This window comes from Teleopsis dalmanni, chromosome 1, assembly GCF_002237135.1.
Source record: "Teleopsis dalmanni isolate 2A chromosome 1, ASM223713v2, whole genome shotgun sequence".
Taxonomy (NCBI): domain Eukaryota; kingdom Metazoa; phylum Arthropoda; class Insecta; order Diptera; family Diopsidae; genus Teleopsis; species Teleopsis dalmanni.
The window spans coordinates 203151410-203170818 of record NC_051846.1 but is presented as its reverse complement, the minus strand read 5'-3'; the positions used below and the strand labels follow the sequence as shown (position 1 = coordinate 203170818).

The 19409-nt window shown below is 28.0% G+C and overlaps 2 protein-coding genes across 10 annotated transcripts in view; one reads left to right on the top strand and one right to left on the bottom strand.

The window, feature by feature from the left end:
- Positions 1 to 311: 311 nt before the first annotated feature.
- LOC119671425 (double-stranded RNA-specific editase 1) lies at positions 312 to 4766 on the bottom strand. Of its 2 annotated transcripts, none has more exons than XM_038082050.1 (5): positions 4606 to 4766; positions 1446 to 1731; positions 1050 to 1376; positions 737 to 987; positions 312 to 673 (listed from the first exon to the last, which is right to left on the bottom strand). In XM_038082050.1, exons 1-5 carry the CDS (start codon positions 4666 to 4668, stop codon positions 482 to 484), a joined length of 1119 nt encoding a protein of 372 aa, XP_037937978.1. In that variant the 5' UTR covers positions 4669 to 4766; the 3' UTR covers positions 312 to 481. The 2 variants fall into 2 exon arrangements, with proteins under 2 accessions (XP_037937978.1, XP_037937979.1); XM_038082051.1 differs by lacking the exon at positions 4606 to 4766 and adding an exon at positions 1842 to 2359.
- Positions 4767 to 9576: 4810 nt separating this feature from the next.
- LOC119671424 (high mobility group protein DSP1) overlaps positions 9577 to 19409 on the top strand; it is a 28560-nt gene continuing 18727 nt past the window's right edge. For 2 of the 8 annotated variants that reach the window (XM_038082048.1, XM_038082047.1), the window contains exons 1-2: positions 9577 to 9858; positions 15005 to 15529. In XM_038082048.1, coding sequence (XP_037937976.1) covers positions 9835 to 9858; positions 15005 to 15529 — 549 coding nt within the window. In that variant the 5' untranslated portion in view covers positions 9577 to 9834. Of the gene's footprint in view, positions 9859 to 10448; positions 10536 to 14747; positions 15530 to 19409 lie in introns of those variants that run through there. The other 6 variants (XM_038082045.1, XM_038082044.1, XM_038082046.1 and 3 more) reach the window with 5 other exon arrangements.

The following is a 19409-nucleotide window of genomic DNA, read 5'->3' as shown; positions in this document are numbered from 1 at the left end:
ATTATCAACAAGATTTTCGACAGAGTAGATCGAGTCTGACCCCAATCAACTGATATTATTTTATATACTTTTTTCTTGGTCCTGATAGTTTCCACTCCATATTATAGTTTTTTTTTTTGTAAAAATTGTAGGTCAACTATTGTAATGAGGTTCACAGGCTTAAACATTATTAGCTTTATATTGGAAATATAAGAATTTTTAGTCGAATTGGCAATAGAAAGTATTAAAAACTAATATTTAAAAATGAAAACATATAATAAATTCTCATTAAATAATTAGTAAAACAATAAGTCTAAAACATTGAATTTTCAGGTTTAATTTGAAATACTGTTTTTGCAGAATTTTTATTGTTTATGCTTGTGGTTAATTAACATATATTATATTTGCAAAATGTCTGTTTGTCTCTCTATTTTCCGTTAAGTATGTACTTATATTTAATATAAATTTAATTAATTTATAGTTAGTTAAATAGTCTATTCTTCTATTCTTCAGTTGTAAAATTAGTGCTAAATAATTCGTTGCAAATTTTTACTGCAACATTTCTACGTGCAACTTTCTTGGACCGGCCAGTTGATGTAAACACCTGTTCATCAAGTGTCACACTTACTTGCTGCAACACGTTGGGCTTTTCGCCAATGACTCCATCATAATTATAAACCAATCCTGGACGCATCTATATAAATTTTGAATAAAGTTAATGTATTATTCTATTTGTTACTTCGGTTCTACTAATTACCATGCAAAGCAAAGTAGTTGGGTGCATATCTTCCCAATTTGGTGGTAGATCATTACGAATTGGAGCTTTTTTCGGTTCCTTTGGAGTGGTTGCATCATGTTCTGGATTACCATTTGCTGAAGGATGAAGTTCAGGAACAATATAACCCTCACTCTCCCACTCTGAGAAAAGTTTATATATGGCAAATGAAGCCAAATTAATCATAGGTAAATCATCATCAGGAGGATTTTGTGAATCTGTTGCGTCTGAGTCTAAATAAATATAGAATATTAAAATGTTATTTAAATTTTGTGAAATTTTTAAAAAATTTTACCATTTGTAGTATCCATATTGACATCCTCACTTGAAAGTTTTTGGTTTTTGGGTAGTCTAGGCTTTTCCATCATTTTAGCAAGGACAAAGTCTCGTAAAGCCTTTTCGCATGCATTATTTTTAGCAGCAGTTTTTGAATTGCCCTTGCCCTCATACTCGCTCGCATTAACAGTTACAAGTGCAATGAAGCCACCGTTAATATTATTGCTAATAGTAAAATCGCTTATTTTAATGCCTTTTACTTCATTTAAAGCCATTAAAGCATTTTTGGGTAGTATAGCTTTGCGCAAACGGCGATTTTGGCGTATCTTCTGCTCCTTTGCTCGAACTAAAAATAAAAAATACAAGTATAAATTGAAAAATAGTGTATATTTTTTTTGTATCGCATCAAACACACCTGAAGACTTCTTTCTAGTTAAGAAAATTTTTTTGAACTTCAGTTTACCATTTTCGCGAATAGAAGATGCGTCATCATCATTTTCAGTGTCTGGCACTAATTTATCAACTGCTACGTCTTCCTGGAGGTTTTGGTTATTAGCAGGTTCCTGCTGCATAGCTTCCACCTTAGGCTCTTCGAAAACAGCTTGAGATGGAAATTGGTCCTGCACCTGAAACTGTGGTTGCTGATAACCTGGCGCCTGCGCTGCTCGTTGTCTATTGTTGCTGTTGTTGGCTGAACCATTCTAAAGAAAATATTTTAAAAATATTTATTTATATTATCAAATATCAATAAATTGTATCCTCAAATTGCTATATTTTGTATAATGTACAAACCATAATTTGTAATGTATACCTTTCATTCGTCCTTGCCCGCCTGATCAAGGCATATGTATATCTAATATAATTTCCACTTGAATCATAGCCCCAACTTTGTCCATAACATTATGTTTATTACAACAGAAAATTTAGTTCAGGAATAGCTATGTACATTCCTGCAGCCAATACCCAAACGATATTGGAAGGACGTTGAAGCAAATTTGTGAGATTAGACTACATTTTGATTTATCTTATCGTTATTGCTTATCAAAAACAATAAGGTAAATCAACTACATAACACAATTTGCAACAGTATCACCCTAATTACTCTAATCGTCTGTATAAATTTTACAAACCATTTATTCCTTGAAAAAAGTATTATTCCACTTGGAATTTAATTTTACATATTGGAACATCGCAAATTGCCAGATTTACGACATCACGCTGAGAGCGCTGGCAACCTACCACGCAACAATGATATAAATTAAAAATTTCAAGCCGGGGTATGTATGTAGATATATCTTATATCTTCGGCATAATTTTCAAGTGAATAAATAATTAATTAAAATATATAAAACTGCCGTTTTCTTAAGCAAAAATTTTTTTTCGTTTGAGATCAAGCGGAGTAAATGAACATAACTATTTAACGCAAAACTAATATTTTTGCATTAAAATAAAGGAATTCATTTTCAAAGGACTCTTAAAATCAATACCAATCATTCCACTTTTTTTTTTCTTTATCGATTTGCCGTAACAGGCTTCCAACTATGCTTTTTTCTGGAAGCAATGCGTAATTGGCGGATGTTACTGCACATTTCATCAAATTGGTTTTAAAGACTTTTGAAATTAAATTCACTTTATGGTATACATAAAAAATCAGATACTGAACAACACTGTAAATTGTAAAAATAAATTAATTTTTGTTAATTTTAGAAAATTTAAAAATTATAATGCATTAATTTTTGATGCTAGCTTAGACGGTACACAAAGACAATGGCAGATTTGGAATAAAAAAAAAGATGCTATAAAATTAATTAAAACATATGGCGAATTAGTAGTGTCAAAAAAAAAAAAAAAAAATATTTTAAGGATAGGAAATGTATTTTATTAACTCGATATCATTTTAACCTATTGACAATTTAAAATCTAAGCAAAAACTAATAATATTGTATATAGTACTGCTTGTCTTATGGTCACCTTATAATTCTACTTACAGATTCTGGTTCTACAGGCTTACTCCCAAAAATCGAACATCTACAGACTAACTAGTATCGAAAATCTGTGAACAGGTTATATTATAATGTTAAACACAAACAGCAAGAGACGAGAATCAAAAACTGCCAACAGCATGATAGAATGAATTTTAAACTTATAAGCTACTACAAAGTTTATATTTTATACCTTTATTTGAGATATAGCATATATAACAATATATAATGCGTTTGAAAAGTCCTTTAACGAAAGACTGTAAAAGTCTTTTACAATCAATTGTAAATAGGTGTTATTCTGAGATTATAATGGCTCTGAGCTACCGTAAAAAGTTGTGGAACTTTCAAATTAGTGAAAATCTATACATAAAAAAGTAATAACTAGATAGACCATAGTGCGTAAATCAAATCTTTTTATCATTTTCTTTAACTTAGTATTAATATAAAGTTCTTAGCGCACTAGCTAACGTACTCAACTGCGGATAAGTGGGGGAAACTGTTGTGATATGAAACAAGCAATCCATTGAATGGGTTAAAATCAATAGATGTAGAAAAAGCGGTTGTAGAAAAAACAACTAGAAAGCCTATATAGAAATCTTATTTTAGATAAGGTAAAAGATATAGAAATTTTTTAGATATTTCAAGAACGAATTGTGTAGTTCAAAACGCTCGATTCTTTTTAAACTGAAAGAGAATGCTGAAGTGAATATTCTAAATAAAACTATATTAATATTACTATTTCACCACAAATGAAATTAATAATAAACTTTAAGATATTATTTAATATGACTCAGCATCAAAATGGTTTAAAATTTGAATTTCGATATGGTCTAATTATTAATCAATAAATAAATGGCAGTTTAATGGTAATCAACCACCGAAAAAATCTGTCAACTGTATATATTAATACGGCTATCAACCACACCCTTCTGGATATAGACATATCTTTCTCTCTTAATGTGTAAAATATTTAAAAAGTGTAGATTTTTCATTTAACTTTGTTCATGTCAAAATAACTTAATATAGTTAAATTTTATTTGTATAAAACAATAAATATTTGATATATACGATATGCATGCATGGTAGAAAGATATTTATTTTTACTTGTAATGTTACTGGAGATATGTAGCCAAATGCTCTATAAATTTGTTTTTTTTTTTCAATATGTTACCAAAAACCATTATAATTTAAACTAAGTATTTCATGAATATTAATTTCATATACTAAATAACTTTCGCTACACCAACATAGATAGAAGATTATGTCATGCGCAATTTATTGGTAGCAATATAGACAGTATCTCATTCATTAGTCTCGGGGAATCAGAATCTGTTTTTTTTTATAGCTGCACTTGGCACTAGCTGATATGTTCTTTAACAAAAAAATAATATTAAATAGTCAAATTTAGATATCACTCAATTATTTTTATTTTAAATGCATATCTATCTATCACACTTCTTACTACTGATAGCACAATTTACATATGTATTATTAAACATATGTTGACACAGAGTATTTTTTTAAGCATTTACCAAAATGCATTAATACAAAACTAAACATAACCATTTATATAAATATATGTATATAACTTACATATGTTCCTCCAGACACAAATTGTTTAGATATAGTATTCATAGAACGTCGGTTGCGGTTCATTGTGTATTATCTATAAAACTTTACTAAGAATGCCACTAAAAACAACTTCCTTCGTTAACGTCTATATGTGTAGTAAAACATTTTTCTAAAAATTCTGTACCTGGGTTTATAAATATTTTTTTTATTCCTTCTTACCTTAACAAAAAATGCAAACCCTAGCTATCCCTATCTATTTGCAAATTATACGGTAAGAAGCATACTTTTATCTCTTTTCAAAATTTTGGGGTAAATACAGCACTGCGTATTTCATTGAAAAGTTTATAAGATTGAATTTACATGATGAGTGCTACTGTCAAATTTCTACATATGACAGGTAAGCTATACATTCGACTAATAGAAGCCAACATAAATACGAATTTCTTTTTATTATAAAACATTTCATATAAAAATTTTTGTTGGCCTACAACTCATTATAACGTTATTTATAATAAAAGTAATTTGTTAAAAATTCTAATATTTTGTATTCTAAATTTACTTATATCACGTATGCTAATATGAACATTAAAGAAAACGACTGACAGGTGATGATTATTAACAATAAAAACCAGCTACGCAGTAATAATATACACTTTTACTTTTAAAAATTTAAATTTAATTTAAAAATTAAATCTTAAGTATTATAGACATACATCTACAACACTGCACACATCTGCGATTTAATTTTTTTTAATAAAATAGTATTGAAATATAGTATTGAATAGTATTGAAATTTAACAATTAAAAATAAAAATATAAGTAATTAATTCAACTCAATTCAATTCAATACACAGCTGGTTTATAATTTCGTTCTAATATAAAAACAGCAAAAAACTTTCACAGCAAAGTAACAAAATTCCAAACAAAATGTGCGAACATTAAACGGCAGGACACAAGTCCGATTCCTAGTATTTGCATTCTCAAAAAATTATGTACGATTAATTAAATACAATAATTATTTCCAAGACCACTGATGATGGGTATTTGACGATACTCGAAACAGCTGTATGATCAGCCAAAAATTCAATTAATTTAAATAATATAAAATGAATTTTTGTTGTTGTAATTCATTACTGTTGGAAAAACCTCTTTATAAAAATATTATGAAGTAAATAACTTGCTGATTAAACTAACTAATAACTATTGTAATTAATACAAGATACAGACAATACTTATATTTAAAGAATTTGAATAATTTAAATAAATTTTTTTTTTTCTAAAATCAAACAGCTGATTATGACATATTTAAATTTACAATTTGTTTGAAATTTCTAATGAGCAACAAATTTAAACTCTTAAATTAACAATTACATAATCAATTAAGTACTTAATTATCATTTCTGATTAAGTCAGTGATATAAGAAAACCTTATAATTGTATTGAGAAGAATTGAGTAAAACCTAATACTTATTTAAAAATGAAATAATTTTTCTTGTATTGCTACCTAAAGTGTTTTATTAAGAAAAATAAAAATATTGAAATAAACATATGTAATTGTTATAAAATAATATAAAATATTGTTATATTAGCGAATAGCGAAACAAACAAAAAACTTAAAGTTATAAAAAATATTAAAAAACAAACTATTGAAAATTTAATAATATATATTATTAAAATGTAATTCAATTTAAAAAAAAGTGTTTTATTATGATTAAATATTTTTAAAAATTCGATTTATTTTAAATGTTTCGCAATATTTATATGAACATTATTGTATGCAAAATACGTCTAATTGCTGCACAATTATCGTTACATGCCATAGTGTGAACGTATTGTAAAATTAATTTTAATTATAATACAATAAAATAGATAAAAATAATAATTGAAAAAGAGATTCACAATCTCCAATAAATAAAGACATATATATCTGTAATACCAGGTGTACATTTATGAAGCGAGCGTAAAGATACAAATGTTCCGACAGGAAACATTTGTTGTGAACGAGCCTTTATTTCTTTTTGTTTGTTTGCTATGACATGTGTGAAATATATTTAGTATTTCATGACTAATTTAGTGAGTTTTAATAACTATTTGATCTATTAAAAATTATTTTATCATGATATTAATACGAAGTTAAGGATATAAAAACGAAAAATAAAAGATACCACAATTTTAAGTAAGAGGCAATTTAATAGTTAGAACCAAAAAATATATAATAATAACAAATAAAAAATCAATATATATTAATAAATATAAAGAATCTGAAATATTGAATATTTTATGAACTTTTATTTATTTTATATTAAAATACATATTAGGATTATAAAAAATATGTAACAATTATAAAAATAAAAATCGATAAATATAACACAATGAATAAATACATATTAAGATTATAAAAAATATAGGATAGTTAAAAATAAAGAATCAATTAATAACAATAAATAAATTGAAGAGTTTTATTAAAATGTTATTAAAGTTTTATTAATTTTATGCCAAAAACATATTGGATTTATAAACAGTATTGTTTTATGTAGATTCCTAACTTTCAAATTTGTAAAAAAAATCCTGTTGTGCGCTAGATGTTTTAGTTTTCTTACTTTAAAATGATCCTGCAGGTCTGACGTGTGGACAGTATCTCATTCGTGATATTACAACGGGCCATTCATTGAGCTCAAGTGAGCCATTCATTGGTATACAAGATTGCCACTTTCCATTTAACATAACCTAACTTTTAATTAACATTGTAATTATAGGCCATTCAGCAAAATTTGGACTTCTTGTGAGCTTCATTGTAACCAAACTCATCTTTTTATGGAATGGAATATAACATAAACAAATACATATAAAAGGCATAGTTAACAATACATATGTATGTACATATATACAAATATTATGTATAAAACTTTAGAGTTTAGGAGATTAGTATAATGTATGTTAAAAACATAATCATAAAGATACATTTAATGACATCATTATGATAATAAGCCTTTTGATATGTTTATAACAAATATATTTTAATAAAAATTACTTTTCATGATTTTTCATTGTATAATTTATACACTTTCTGAATCCTGCGCAGTAATATAAAATAGCAGCCCCATTGGTACTGTGATTGCAGAGAAATAGGGTTTCGTTTGCAAAACTGAGGTAAGAGGGTACCTGTAAACTAAATTTTGGTACAAGCACGTGTGAGAGATCTATTGTAAATAACTCTGTTCACTTACAATCAATTATATATGTATGTTGATTGGTACGGGTGTCTGAGATGAGTTATAATCTGTGAAGTTCACTTACGCATCGTGAAACAGTTGTCATGATTTTATATTGGAATCATATGAAGTATTCTTTACGGGACAACTATAATAACCGACTGATATTCTGATAATATTAGTAAAAAAGTCTAATTACTGTTTTAACAGACATTAATTTGTTTATTTTTATACCTTATATGTATACGCTTACTGATTTGCTGCAGGAGGGTCCAAGACGTCTATAGTCCCTGACATTAACAGAAATTGCAGTTTGTATTATGCAACGTGACCATATGTTTGATGTTTTATTTTAGGGTCTTTTAAAATATTTAAAATTTATAAAAATTTTTATTTAAAATATCAAAACATGAAGTAATGGAACTATAAATACATACATACTATGTACATATAATTACTTTCTGGTATATTAAAAGCACTTACGTATACTCTTTACGTTTATATACATACATACATACATACATTTATGTATGTTTTTATTTATACATCTGCGTGCTTGTATATTTCCAGCTATAGAGACCTGTGATAGCCTGTTCCAAGATAGACAAGAATCAGGTCTGAAGATGTAAGCTACGAAGTTACAAATTTACTTTAATCAAATATAATTTCAATAGATAATTATATGTTAAGTTACTGTTTATTTTATAACTTCATTAATGCCCTCATAGTATATCATAACTACATCGATATAAAATTTATTAATTGTTGTTAGTCTACATAAGCTGCGCATGAGCATTTAATATCTATATTTTTCAATTGTTAATTGTGCTAAATAAAATGCATAATATTATTTGCTATATTAAATTTTAATTGCTTAATATATGTATGTAGGTTTTTTTTTTAAATTTATGCATAAATAAAGGAAGGGACCATGTATAAATGCATATATAGGTACGTGTGTTTATAAAGTATGTATATGAAATCCTTAGCACACATACACAATATCTGAGATAGGCAGCGTCATTTACATTGTACATAATACAGTTTCTCTGGTAGAAGAAAACACAAAACAAAAAAATGCGCGCCAAGTACAGTCATACAAATGGTACGTACAGCACAATATAGCTGTAGTAATATGTGTATGTTTGTATGTTACATATAAAACTATACATAAATAAAAACAAAAAATATTAATGATCTTTTAATCAGGTAATGGACATTACTAGTAATATTTTTATATAAAAAAATTATTTTATATTTCGAAAAAAAAAAATCCAGATCAACCGACCTACCTTCTGCAACGCAGGCCTGACATAAAATAAACCGCTAAATTTATCATGAACAGAACAAACTTTATTTTATACTTTCTATTTTATAAATGCAAAAACTTAAAATATAAATATTGTATGAAGCAAGCAACAACAAAGACTTTGTGAAATTTTTTGTTGTGGCAAAAATTGGTTTCTTTTTTTCATTATTTTTATTTACAATATTCTCTCTCTCATGGCACATCAAACAAACACTAACGACACGACGCTACGTATACCATTTGTATGCAGTCCAATTAGTATATAAAGAGTGAATGAGAAGGCCTGATTAAAATTTCTTGTTTCTGTAAGCGCGTGAATGAAATGGAGTACGAGTTTGAGGGGAAAGACGCCGGGACATACAAATCAATTTCAAATTAATAAAACATATAAGAAAAAAATGCAAAATTGTTCTCTCCTCTCTCTTACTTAGCACATAAGTCGTAATACATTGCCAGCTAAAGCAAAAGGCAAAGGAAATTGCCATAACATTCGTTGTTGGTTCTCTGTGTGTTTTTAATATAGCAACGGCGGGCAGCAAGCTATTGAATAGATTTTAAAAGAAGAAACTTTTTATACTAGGCAAAAGATACTCTATCTATAGAATTGTGTATTGTGTATATCTCGAATACGAGCGCCATCCATAAGCTACTAAGGCAAGCAAGTAAAGCAAGGTTATTACAATAGCAGAGAAGAACATTACCCACTGCGACCAAGTAGTACTACGTACCATGGAGCATTTTCATCAGATTCAGGTAAGTTGAATTTTTTTTTTTGCACTTTTGTTGTTTTTCGTCGTGTTCGTTTCTGTTTTTATATTTTTTCCACCATCAATTGAAATCAAACGCAAACGAAAATCGTATCCGAGAAATGTTTTTGCTTTGATAATGATAATGTGTGATGTTTTGTTGGCGACTTTACCCAATTTTGACGGTTCAACCAAACAGCGAATCGTCAATGCGAAAGCATTGTGACGAAGAAACGACGCAATAAGTCTGTCTGGCGGTCGGTCGTCAACAACGGCAACCAAACGCAACAACAACAACAATTATAATGCAATAACAATTTAATAATATACAAGACGAAAAAACGAATAATTTATTTGTTAAGAGTAGTGCTTTTTTGTTATTTGTGCACTAGCTAAATTTCAATTTGTGCGAATTTAATGGAATTTTTTTTTGTTGAAAATGACGATGAGTCGATGTGCACAATTCTTTAAAGAAATTCATATTTATTGGTGATTTGGAATTGCTTGAACGTTTGAACGGTGATGAACGTTTTCTGTGCGCGTTAAACACAAAAAAATGTACATTTTATAAATATTCCACTGAATTTGCTAACGTTAATAAATTCAAAACAGTATACGTATTGGAAATATAACTGTTCCACAACAGTTTTCTGCTACTTTATACTTGTTGTTGTTGTTGTTTTGGTGAGTCCTAAGTCGCTGCAAAACAATCAAATTTAGTTGATATTGGAAGTTTGTATAAAAAACGTAAATGCGCGACGTATTTTGTTCAATAAAAACGAAAATATTTGCCACTCCCCAAATGTTGTGTTCTGACATTTTAATGCTTGTTATAATCTAGTTTATTATTTTTATTTAATATACCAAATATCAAGAAAAAATTGGATTATTTTAAGATGTTGTTTAGAAAAAGTAATGTATCCATTTCGAATAAATATATACAATTTTAAACATTATTATTATAAATTTATAGCTTATTAAATATATAATTATGCAAACAATACAAAAATCGGTCATTTAATTGCAAATTACAAATAAATTATGCATAATTTCGATTTTAAAATCTTTATATAAAATTAAATAGTGTTGTGTGTGAATTGCAAGCCAACCATTGCGTAACATACATACATACATACAAGTGTACAATATTATTGTTAATAAATTTTCAATAAATTAAAAAACTATTAAAATGCATTAATAATTATATTAAATCAAAAATATATTTAAAATTCTATAAAAAGAATACAGTGCATAAAACATTTTTCCTGGTTGAAAACAGGCCACCATTTTATTTTGTCATGTTTTGCGTTCTCTCCGCGCAGAAAATATTAGTGTTGCCGTTTTGTGTTTTCTAAAAGTTGGACTAATTTGTTTAAACGTAGTGTGTTTGTGTATGCATTGCAAGAAAGAAAATAGTAGATGTGAACAAAAAAAAAATATTGATTAATATTAAATAATTTATATTCATAAATGATTTTAAGATCATACATATTATATTTAGATATAGATTTTTAATTTGATACCTTAATGACATGGAAAAAATATTTTGTTTGATATATTATTTTAATTTTAGGAATAATTTGCCTGAGTTCATTATAAAAAAAAATGAAATAAATAATTTTCTTTAATTACTAGGTGAAAGTTGTTTATCAGTTCAATTATATTATTGCATTCTTAATAATTAAAAAATGGCGGGAAAATTTGTGTACAATATATGGTAGCGTAAACAATCCAATGACTCGTATTATTTACATGCGCGCGGCAACACTGCCGCATTGTTTTTACGACGTAAACAGTATTTAATAGTACTATATTGACTTCGGTACGTTTTGCAACACTTAAAAAGAGAAGAGAAGATTTTAACCTTTTAACACATGTGGTGGGAAAATGTATGATTTTGCTATTTAAATTACGCATCTATTACTTAATTAAAAATCACAAATATTTTTTTTCACTGAGAATTTATTTAATATTTGCGTAATTTAATAAATTCTATAAAATTTAATTATACACAATATGTTATAACAAAAATAGTTTTCATATCGGAAATTAACTAAACGGTTGGCTGCATTTCTATGTAATTATTTATATATAATAAATTTCCCCTACACTATAAATGTGAGAGCGGCGAGAGTACATTTTTAATTTAGTAGATATACATTTGTGAGAACATTAAATATGAGAACTTGTAATTTATATAGCATGTGTATATTTGGGTTGAGCGTCCCTCTTGTGTGAAAAAACCGGTTTTATTCGTCACCATGCAAAGTATATACCTACACAAGTAACACAATATACGTGGAAACAGAGAGAACGGTTTTTTACACTCTCATTGATTCTAAAAGCGACGTTGTCACGTTTAAAGCTTTAAATTTTGTTTTAAAATTTGTTTTCTATCAATTTATTTGATGAACTCCATATATTAATTCCAATATTATAGTTGCGGTTTTCCATATATACCTTTGTATATATCCAAAATATAAAACTGCATTCCATAATGTTATCTGGTAAACAACAGTTTTTTTTTTACTTATATTAAAATTTTTATGGAAATTTCTGTTCTCAGCAATAGACACCAATAGATGTATCCTAACTATTGAAAAGTCTTCTTTTATAGATATTTCTCCTTTTACAGATATTTAAAACTTTATAATCCTAAAAAATTATAAAAGTTGATAAACAAAATAAGGTGTTGAAATAGAAATTGAATATGGTATTTAAATCAATAAAATTTTGATGCTATATATAGCAAGTATATCCATATAACAAAGACTTCTTCTATAATAGTAACAATAACTAATATTTTACGTAAATATGACGATAATTGCTTAAATCTACTTTTGTATAATTATTAGATTATAGTTTTTAACATATTTACATATTACTATTGTAATGTGTTTTGCATCTATATCATATAATATATGAATTCAGTTTATTTTATATACATATATGAAAATAAAAAGTTAAGTGCATTCAAGGAAGTAATTCTTTAATTAACTAATATCCTTTTTAAGAAGGTCACTCCCATTCATACATCATTAGTTCGCTATTAAATATCAAAAAAAACCTATCTAATAATGCAGCTAATTAAATTTACACCTGCACAATAAATGAAGTCACTATTAATTGCAATAATGGATTCTCAAAGAAAGCAAATGTTTTATTGTAGTCACCTCACCATTTGTGCGTTGTTAATTCCATTTATGCTGGTTTATAAAAATGTGCATTTCTTTAGTCAACAACAAACAATTGTCTTTTGACGCTATAATCATGCCAAAGAAAAAGTATCTTAAATTCTTTTACTTCTTCAATTAACAATTGCTGGGAACCTTTAAATGTCCGTCCATATATTTCTTGGATTACTTCGTATCGTAAATTGCTCGTTTCATACGGTCGATTTTTGTTCGCCGTCGATGGCATCAGCAGCGGCATACACACATTCTTGGTTGTATTTATATCAACGTTTTTTCACATAGTATATAACCAAATACACAATCTTATAAACATACATACATACAGAAATGTTTTTCTATATAATAGCATATAGTATAGTATAGTATAGTCGTCAGCATACATACGGATAGATACTCATATACGTGCACACCACCGAAGAACGAGTAAAAAGGGAAGTAGGCAAGTAAGTAAGCAACCAAAAATGGGGAAGGGAGAAAACTGAATAGCAAGCAATCAGGCAGGCAGGCAGGCAAGCAGGCAGGCAGGCGGCAAGTAGAAGGCAACACAGGCAGGCAGGCAAGCAAGCAAGCAAAGAACAGCAAACAAGTAAAGCAAACTGGCAAACGATTAGTGGCCAAGGGCTAGTATAGTATAGTAAGCAGAAGGCAAAGCAATAGCCATAGCCATAATAAACGAGGACGACGACGACGACAATACAAGTAGTTAAAGAAGAAGAAGCTACTATTGCATACCAAAGCCATTATTGTTTTATACTGTATTCTATACACATTTTGTTTTATAACCATACCAAACCACTCGTGTTACCGACCGCGCCAGCCAAGAGCAGAAGCATATCTTTTGTTTCTTTGAAAGTATATTTTTAAAAAAGTAAAAAAGTGCACATTTTTTCTATGAAATTTGCAAGTGCCGTGTTTTTTGTATTTTTGTTTTCTTTTTTTTTTGACTAAACAAATACAAAAATAATACCGAAAAAAAAGAAATATATTTACACCGTGTTGACTTACAAAAAAATCTATAAAAATTCTGAATTTGCAATGTGTGATATTATTTTTGCGTGATTTTCTTATCACTCTAATTCTAAATAATAAAAAATAGAAATAGAAATTATGCCAAATGTTTTGAGAATATATGACAATCTGTGCAAGAACAAATTAAGGCCGAAGTGAATGAAAAGTGCGTAAAATAGATTGCAATAAATTTTTATTTGAAAAAGCACAAAGCCACCCTAATATGTGGTGTGAAAATACAAGAGAAGCACGAAGAAATTACGATTAAAACTTTAAATAAAAAACACGTTTCAGAGAACGCCACATCCGTACAAGTCTCATCTTTATTTAATGGCGGATTTGTCTGTCTGTCGGTTTTACTCATTTAATATTTGTGTGAAAATTTCAGCATAGCTAGCTTACTGCTTTAAATAAATATACAAATGAAGTAGATATAAAAGTAAATACATATATATATATATAATTAATCTGTTGTGTATAGTGAAATTAAAAATTATTTTATTTAAACTAAATTGAAATCTACTTTGGTAAATCGTGTTAATAATGCGGTAGTGTGCAATAAAGTAAAGCATTGGCCTAACATTAGTTATACCAACTACACCAAGCAAATGCCTTAATTATTAAATTATTTTTAAATAGGATATTAGTTAAGGATAAAATTTTATTACATATATATATATATATATCAATATATTTCTGTCCAAACATTAACAAACAACATCTTAAATATCCAATAAGCAAACACAAAAAAATTATTACTTAAAATTTACTTATAATAAAATCAAAACAAGCAAAAAAATAATGTCAGAACACAGTGCTTGGGGCAATCGCCAGGCGACAGCTGCTGAGGCTGCCCTTTGGTGGCCCGGTGCTCTCGCCGCGGCAGCGACACAACAACAGCAACAACAACAACAATCCATTGATCAGCAAACTCTCCAACATTATCAGCAGCAATTAGCTGCACAGCAGCAACAGCAAGCTGTGCAGCAGCAACAATTACAGCAACAACAACATCAAGTTGTCGTTCAACAGAATCAACAACAGGCACATCAAAATAATGCTAATACCACGTCTGGTGTTGGAACTCAGCAACTTTTTACATATAAAATGGCAGGTGGGAGTTTTCCAAATCCTGCCACAACAATGGCACAAGTAGTTGCTACATCAAATGCGGCAGGAACCACCGGCTATGATTATCGTATTAATATGGCACAAGCGGCAGCAGCTGCAGCCGTACCTGGATCACAATGGTGGTATTCAGCTGCCAATCAGGGTCAAATTGATGCTAATACAGCTGCGCAATTGCAACAGCAGCAGCAGCAACAACAACAGCAGCAGCAGCAACAACAGCAGCAGCAACAACAACAGCAGCAACAGCAACAACAACAGCAGCAGCAACAACAGCAACAGCAGCATCAACAACAGCAACAACAAATACAGCAACAGCAACAACAGAATGCAGTTAACGCAACAGCGGTGAGTACAATTATATTTCTTTTTTTTATTAAACAAATTTCAAATATTGTTGCAATAAATATTTACAATTGCTCTTTTTAATATACACAATTAATAATAATGCGACTTCAATACCAAATCCATGTTAATATCAGAAGAAATTATATATAGCTATAGTACCAACTTTTAACCACATATTAAGCATATCCAAGTGTAATATTCTTCATCATATACTTAATTTTAATAAATTGTTATTACGACCAATATTCAATACGTTTTTTTTATTATTGCTGGATTTAGGGCGTTAATTTAACACATTAACACGAAGTAGGCCGAAATATCTGTAATACAAATAATTTTTTATAAAAATTAAAATACAATTAAATATTTAACACAAATTTATAAGTGTAATTTTCATTTAAAAAATCATTTTTAATTTTTTATATATTAAATTACGACCTAAGTCCAGTAATAATAAAAAACGTATATTTAATTTTATCAATAAATGGATAATTTTTGTATATGCACTTATATAAAATTATACAGAAAAAAGATTTACAGAAAAAAAAACACTAATTCCAAAAAGATTCATTTATTTCTATATATTTATTAAATTAAATGATTCCTAAAAAAACTATACTTGGCCGTACTTTAAAATTATTTATATACACATTAAAATGAAATTTTTTTTTTAATTATTAAATAAATTATATCAAATTAAATTAAATCCTATTAAACTCTATATTGCCGATCATATCTTTTTTTTTTATGAAATATTCCCTCTTCTTGACTGCTAGTCATTTTCAATAATTTATTTTTTATATCAAAGTTTCATCTACAAGAAAACTTTGTGTAACAAAAGTACTCTTCTGGACTAATTGCAACCCTGGCTGGTATGCCATTCACCATTCACAAAACAAAAAAAAAACGTTTTTGATTACACATAATGAAAGCTTATAGTTTCCTAGTTTGTGTCGTCTTAATTTTGTATATTCAATTAATTTATTAAGGTTCATTTTGCAGATTTATCTGTTTATCTATTCACTGGTTAAAATATCAATATTTTTGTTGTAATTAATAGCATAAGTCTCTCTTTAGTCCAAAATATATTTTAAGCAAATACTTTAATTTTTACTTTGAACTATTTGGCAATATTTACTTTACGTGGGTATGTGTGTTTCTTTTATGAAAGTTTATAAGTACGAAAATGTAACTGTTAAGGCACACCCTTATTTATTTAAACATTTGGCATTTGATGCTTATTTAAATGGACTTTTAACACATTTTTATAAAATATTTCTGTTTAGAAAAATTTCAGATGTGTTTGTCTATGATTATTTTATTATTTTATGACATTTTTTTTTATAAATTTGTTTGATAATATAGCCACTACAAGTACATACATAATTATCTATTAATGTGCGCTCAAAATATGCTAAAATACACCCCCAAAATAAATAATAGTTTTTATTTTTTTTTTTTAACTATTAAAAACATCATATTTACTATTTAACATTTTTTTTCTATTTACAAATATATTTTTATGCAAAAAAAAACATTAAAAACCTAAACTTTTTACTAAAACTCTATAGAAAGAACTACAAAAAAGTTCATTGATTTTATTTCTCTAATAAACTGTGTTTCTTTATGGCATAAAATCATTATTATTCTATAACACTAGAAAAAAAATCTTGACCGAATTAAATGTTTGCTATTTATTTGATTTGTTCAGGAATTTTGCCGGCAAATATTTTATTTTATTATTAGCTAAATTGCGTGTTACCGCCGCGTCCATTCAGTTTTTTTTTGTTTTTGCTCTTTCCATCCTCTTTTTCTTATCAATATTCCATGTATTCCATGTGTTCGTTTTCAATGCTGTTTTTTTCTTCACGTTCATATACACCAAACATGTGTTTTTTTAATTTACTAGTTAGTTTGCATTTATCGTTGCTGCTTGTTGTTTCTATTATCAACACTGCCAGTTGTGTTAACATTAATTTTAGTATTGTTTTTGTTTAGTTTTTCATTATCTCTTTTGTCAACGTTGTTCTGAGAGTTGAAACACCACGTGTTGTTTTGTTTAACGAATGTTAAAAAGTAGTGTCATCGATAAAAAATATACACGTATTTGTTTTAGCAAAAGAATTATTTTTTCTCAAATCTCTACCATTTATATTATTAGTAGAAATTTATAAAAAATAAAATTGAATTTCAAATATATTCCATCTCAAACAGCAGATATTTAATCCCCTGTTCTCCGCTTGTTATTGATTCAGATTTTGCCGCTAAAATTCAATACAAATAATTTTTTGATATCTGATATGTTTACTGGCACAAACATTGCATACCCTTATCTCAGATTAAACAATTTTTTTTGCTCGTTTTGTTGTTTTATTTTTATTTTACTAAGCCGTTGACATGTGCTTTAAAAAATTTGAGAAAAAAAAAATTTCATAGGAATGCGTTTGTACAATAAAAAGTTTGACTTCCTCATGTTCTATTTTTTTTTTTATTTCATTTTGTTTGTTATTTGCCTAGATATGCTTTGAATGTGTATCAAATATAGCAAAAGGTATGAAGTGTTAGCAAATTGCACTCAAAATATGTATGTGTGTATGTGCATAAAATATACATAGTTTTCAACAAAAACCGAATTATGTAGATCTACTTAAAATTAGTGAAAACATATTAATCGCAGGGGAGGAAAGGTTGTTACAATTATTTTAATTTAATCAGAGAGTTGAAATTATACAAACAAAAATTAAATTATACTTACTACAATACAATTTTAGATATAAATTAAATTCATCATCATTCGTAACTATACAGTCCATGTAGAGGGCTTAGGTCCTTTTTAATAATAGTCTTCCATTCATCTCTGTTTTTTGCTTTTGTTTACCAATTTCTTATGTTCATTTCTTCTAAGTCCTGCTGCACACTGTCTTTCCATCGTATGAATTAAATTAGGTTAGGTTATACCGGCGATTCCTAGGGTATCTACTTAGGGCTATAGGCCCATTGTATTACCATATATAGAGGAAACTCAAAATTTAAAACCAACCACCTAGACCCTTTGCCGAAGCTTAGAATGCTGTTTAGTGGGAAGTCTTGTAATTGATCAAGTGGGTAGCCCTCAAGAAAATGGGCTACCCTAAAGTGTTTAGTCGCCGTCGTACTTAAGCTTGGCAAAGACAAAGTAGATGACAGTCACTTTCATCGTCTTCCCTACATCTGCGACAGGTATGATTGAAAGGGAGATTCAATATTCTAGCATGGATTCCTAGTCGGCAATGACCTGTAAGTAAACCTTCTATAAGGCTGATAACTTTACGGGGCATATCAATGATATCATTAGGTATATCGTTAAGTCTTTCCATGTTTTATTTAAAATTTCAGTTAATTAAATTATATCTTTACAATATAATTTTCTTAATAAAATTATTATTAAATTTATAATGATTGAAAACCATTCTGTACTCATTATTATTCTTTATTGGTTGCAAATATTACAGGTTCAATTATAATGTTCAATGCTTTTTTATCGTATTTTGTTACAGAATGCAGGGATCTCCTTGTTGTATTGTCCTCTTTAGGAGTGCTGTATGGCACTTAGTTGTCAAACTTGATGAGTGGTTCCAGGACGTAGGTTCCTCTGGTCGTTCTAGATATTAGGTAGACTGAAATATTCATTTTTATAAAACCTCAGCGCAATGACATGAAAGGTTTTCAAATGTACAATTATGCATATACTCTTCTTCTTATTCAAATCTTCTCATAATTGTTATATGTGATTGCAAATATATGTTTATTTCAACTTTCTTTTAAGATATTGTGAGATTTGGTTGTTTCCTTGACAAAAAAAAAATGAAGTAAAAAAATGGAAAGTCAATAAAAACGTTTC

Coding starts and splice junctions, on each gene's coding strand:
- LOC119671425 (XM_038082050.1), bottom strand. CDS start 4,668: ATGAACCGCAACCGACGTTCTATGAATACTATATCTAAACAATTTGTG. Junction 1,732..4,605: donor TTGTGTCTGGAGGAACATAT/GTAAGTTATATA, acceptor TATTTTCTTTAG/AATGGTTCAGCCAACAACAG. Junction 1,377..1,445: donor AACTAGAAAGAAGTCTTCAG/GTGTGTTTGATG, acceptor TTTTATTTTTAG/TTCGAGCAAAGGAGCAGAAG.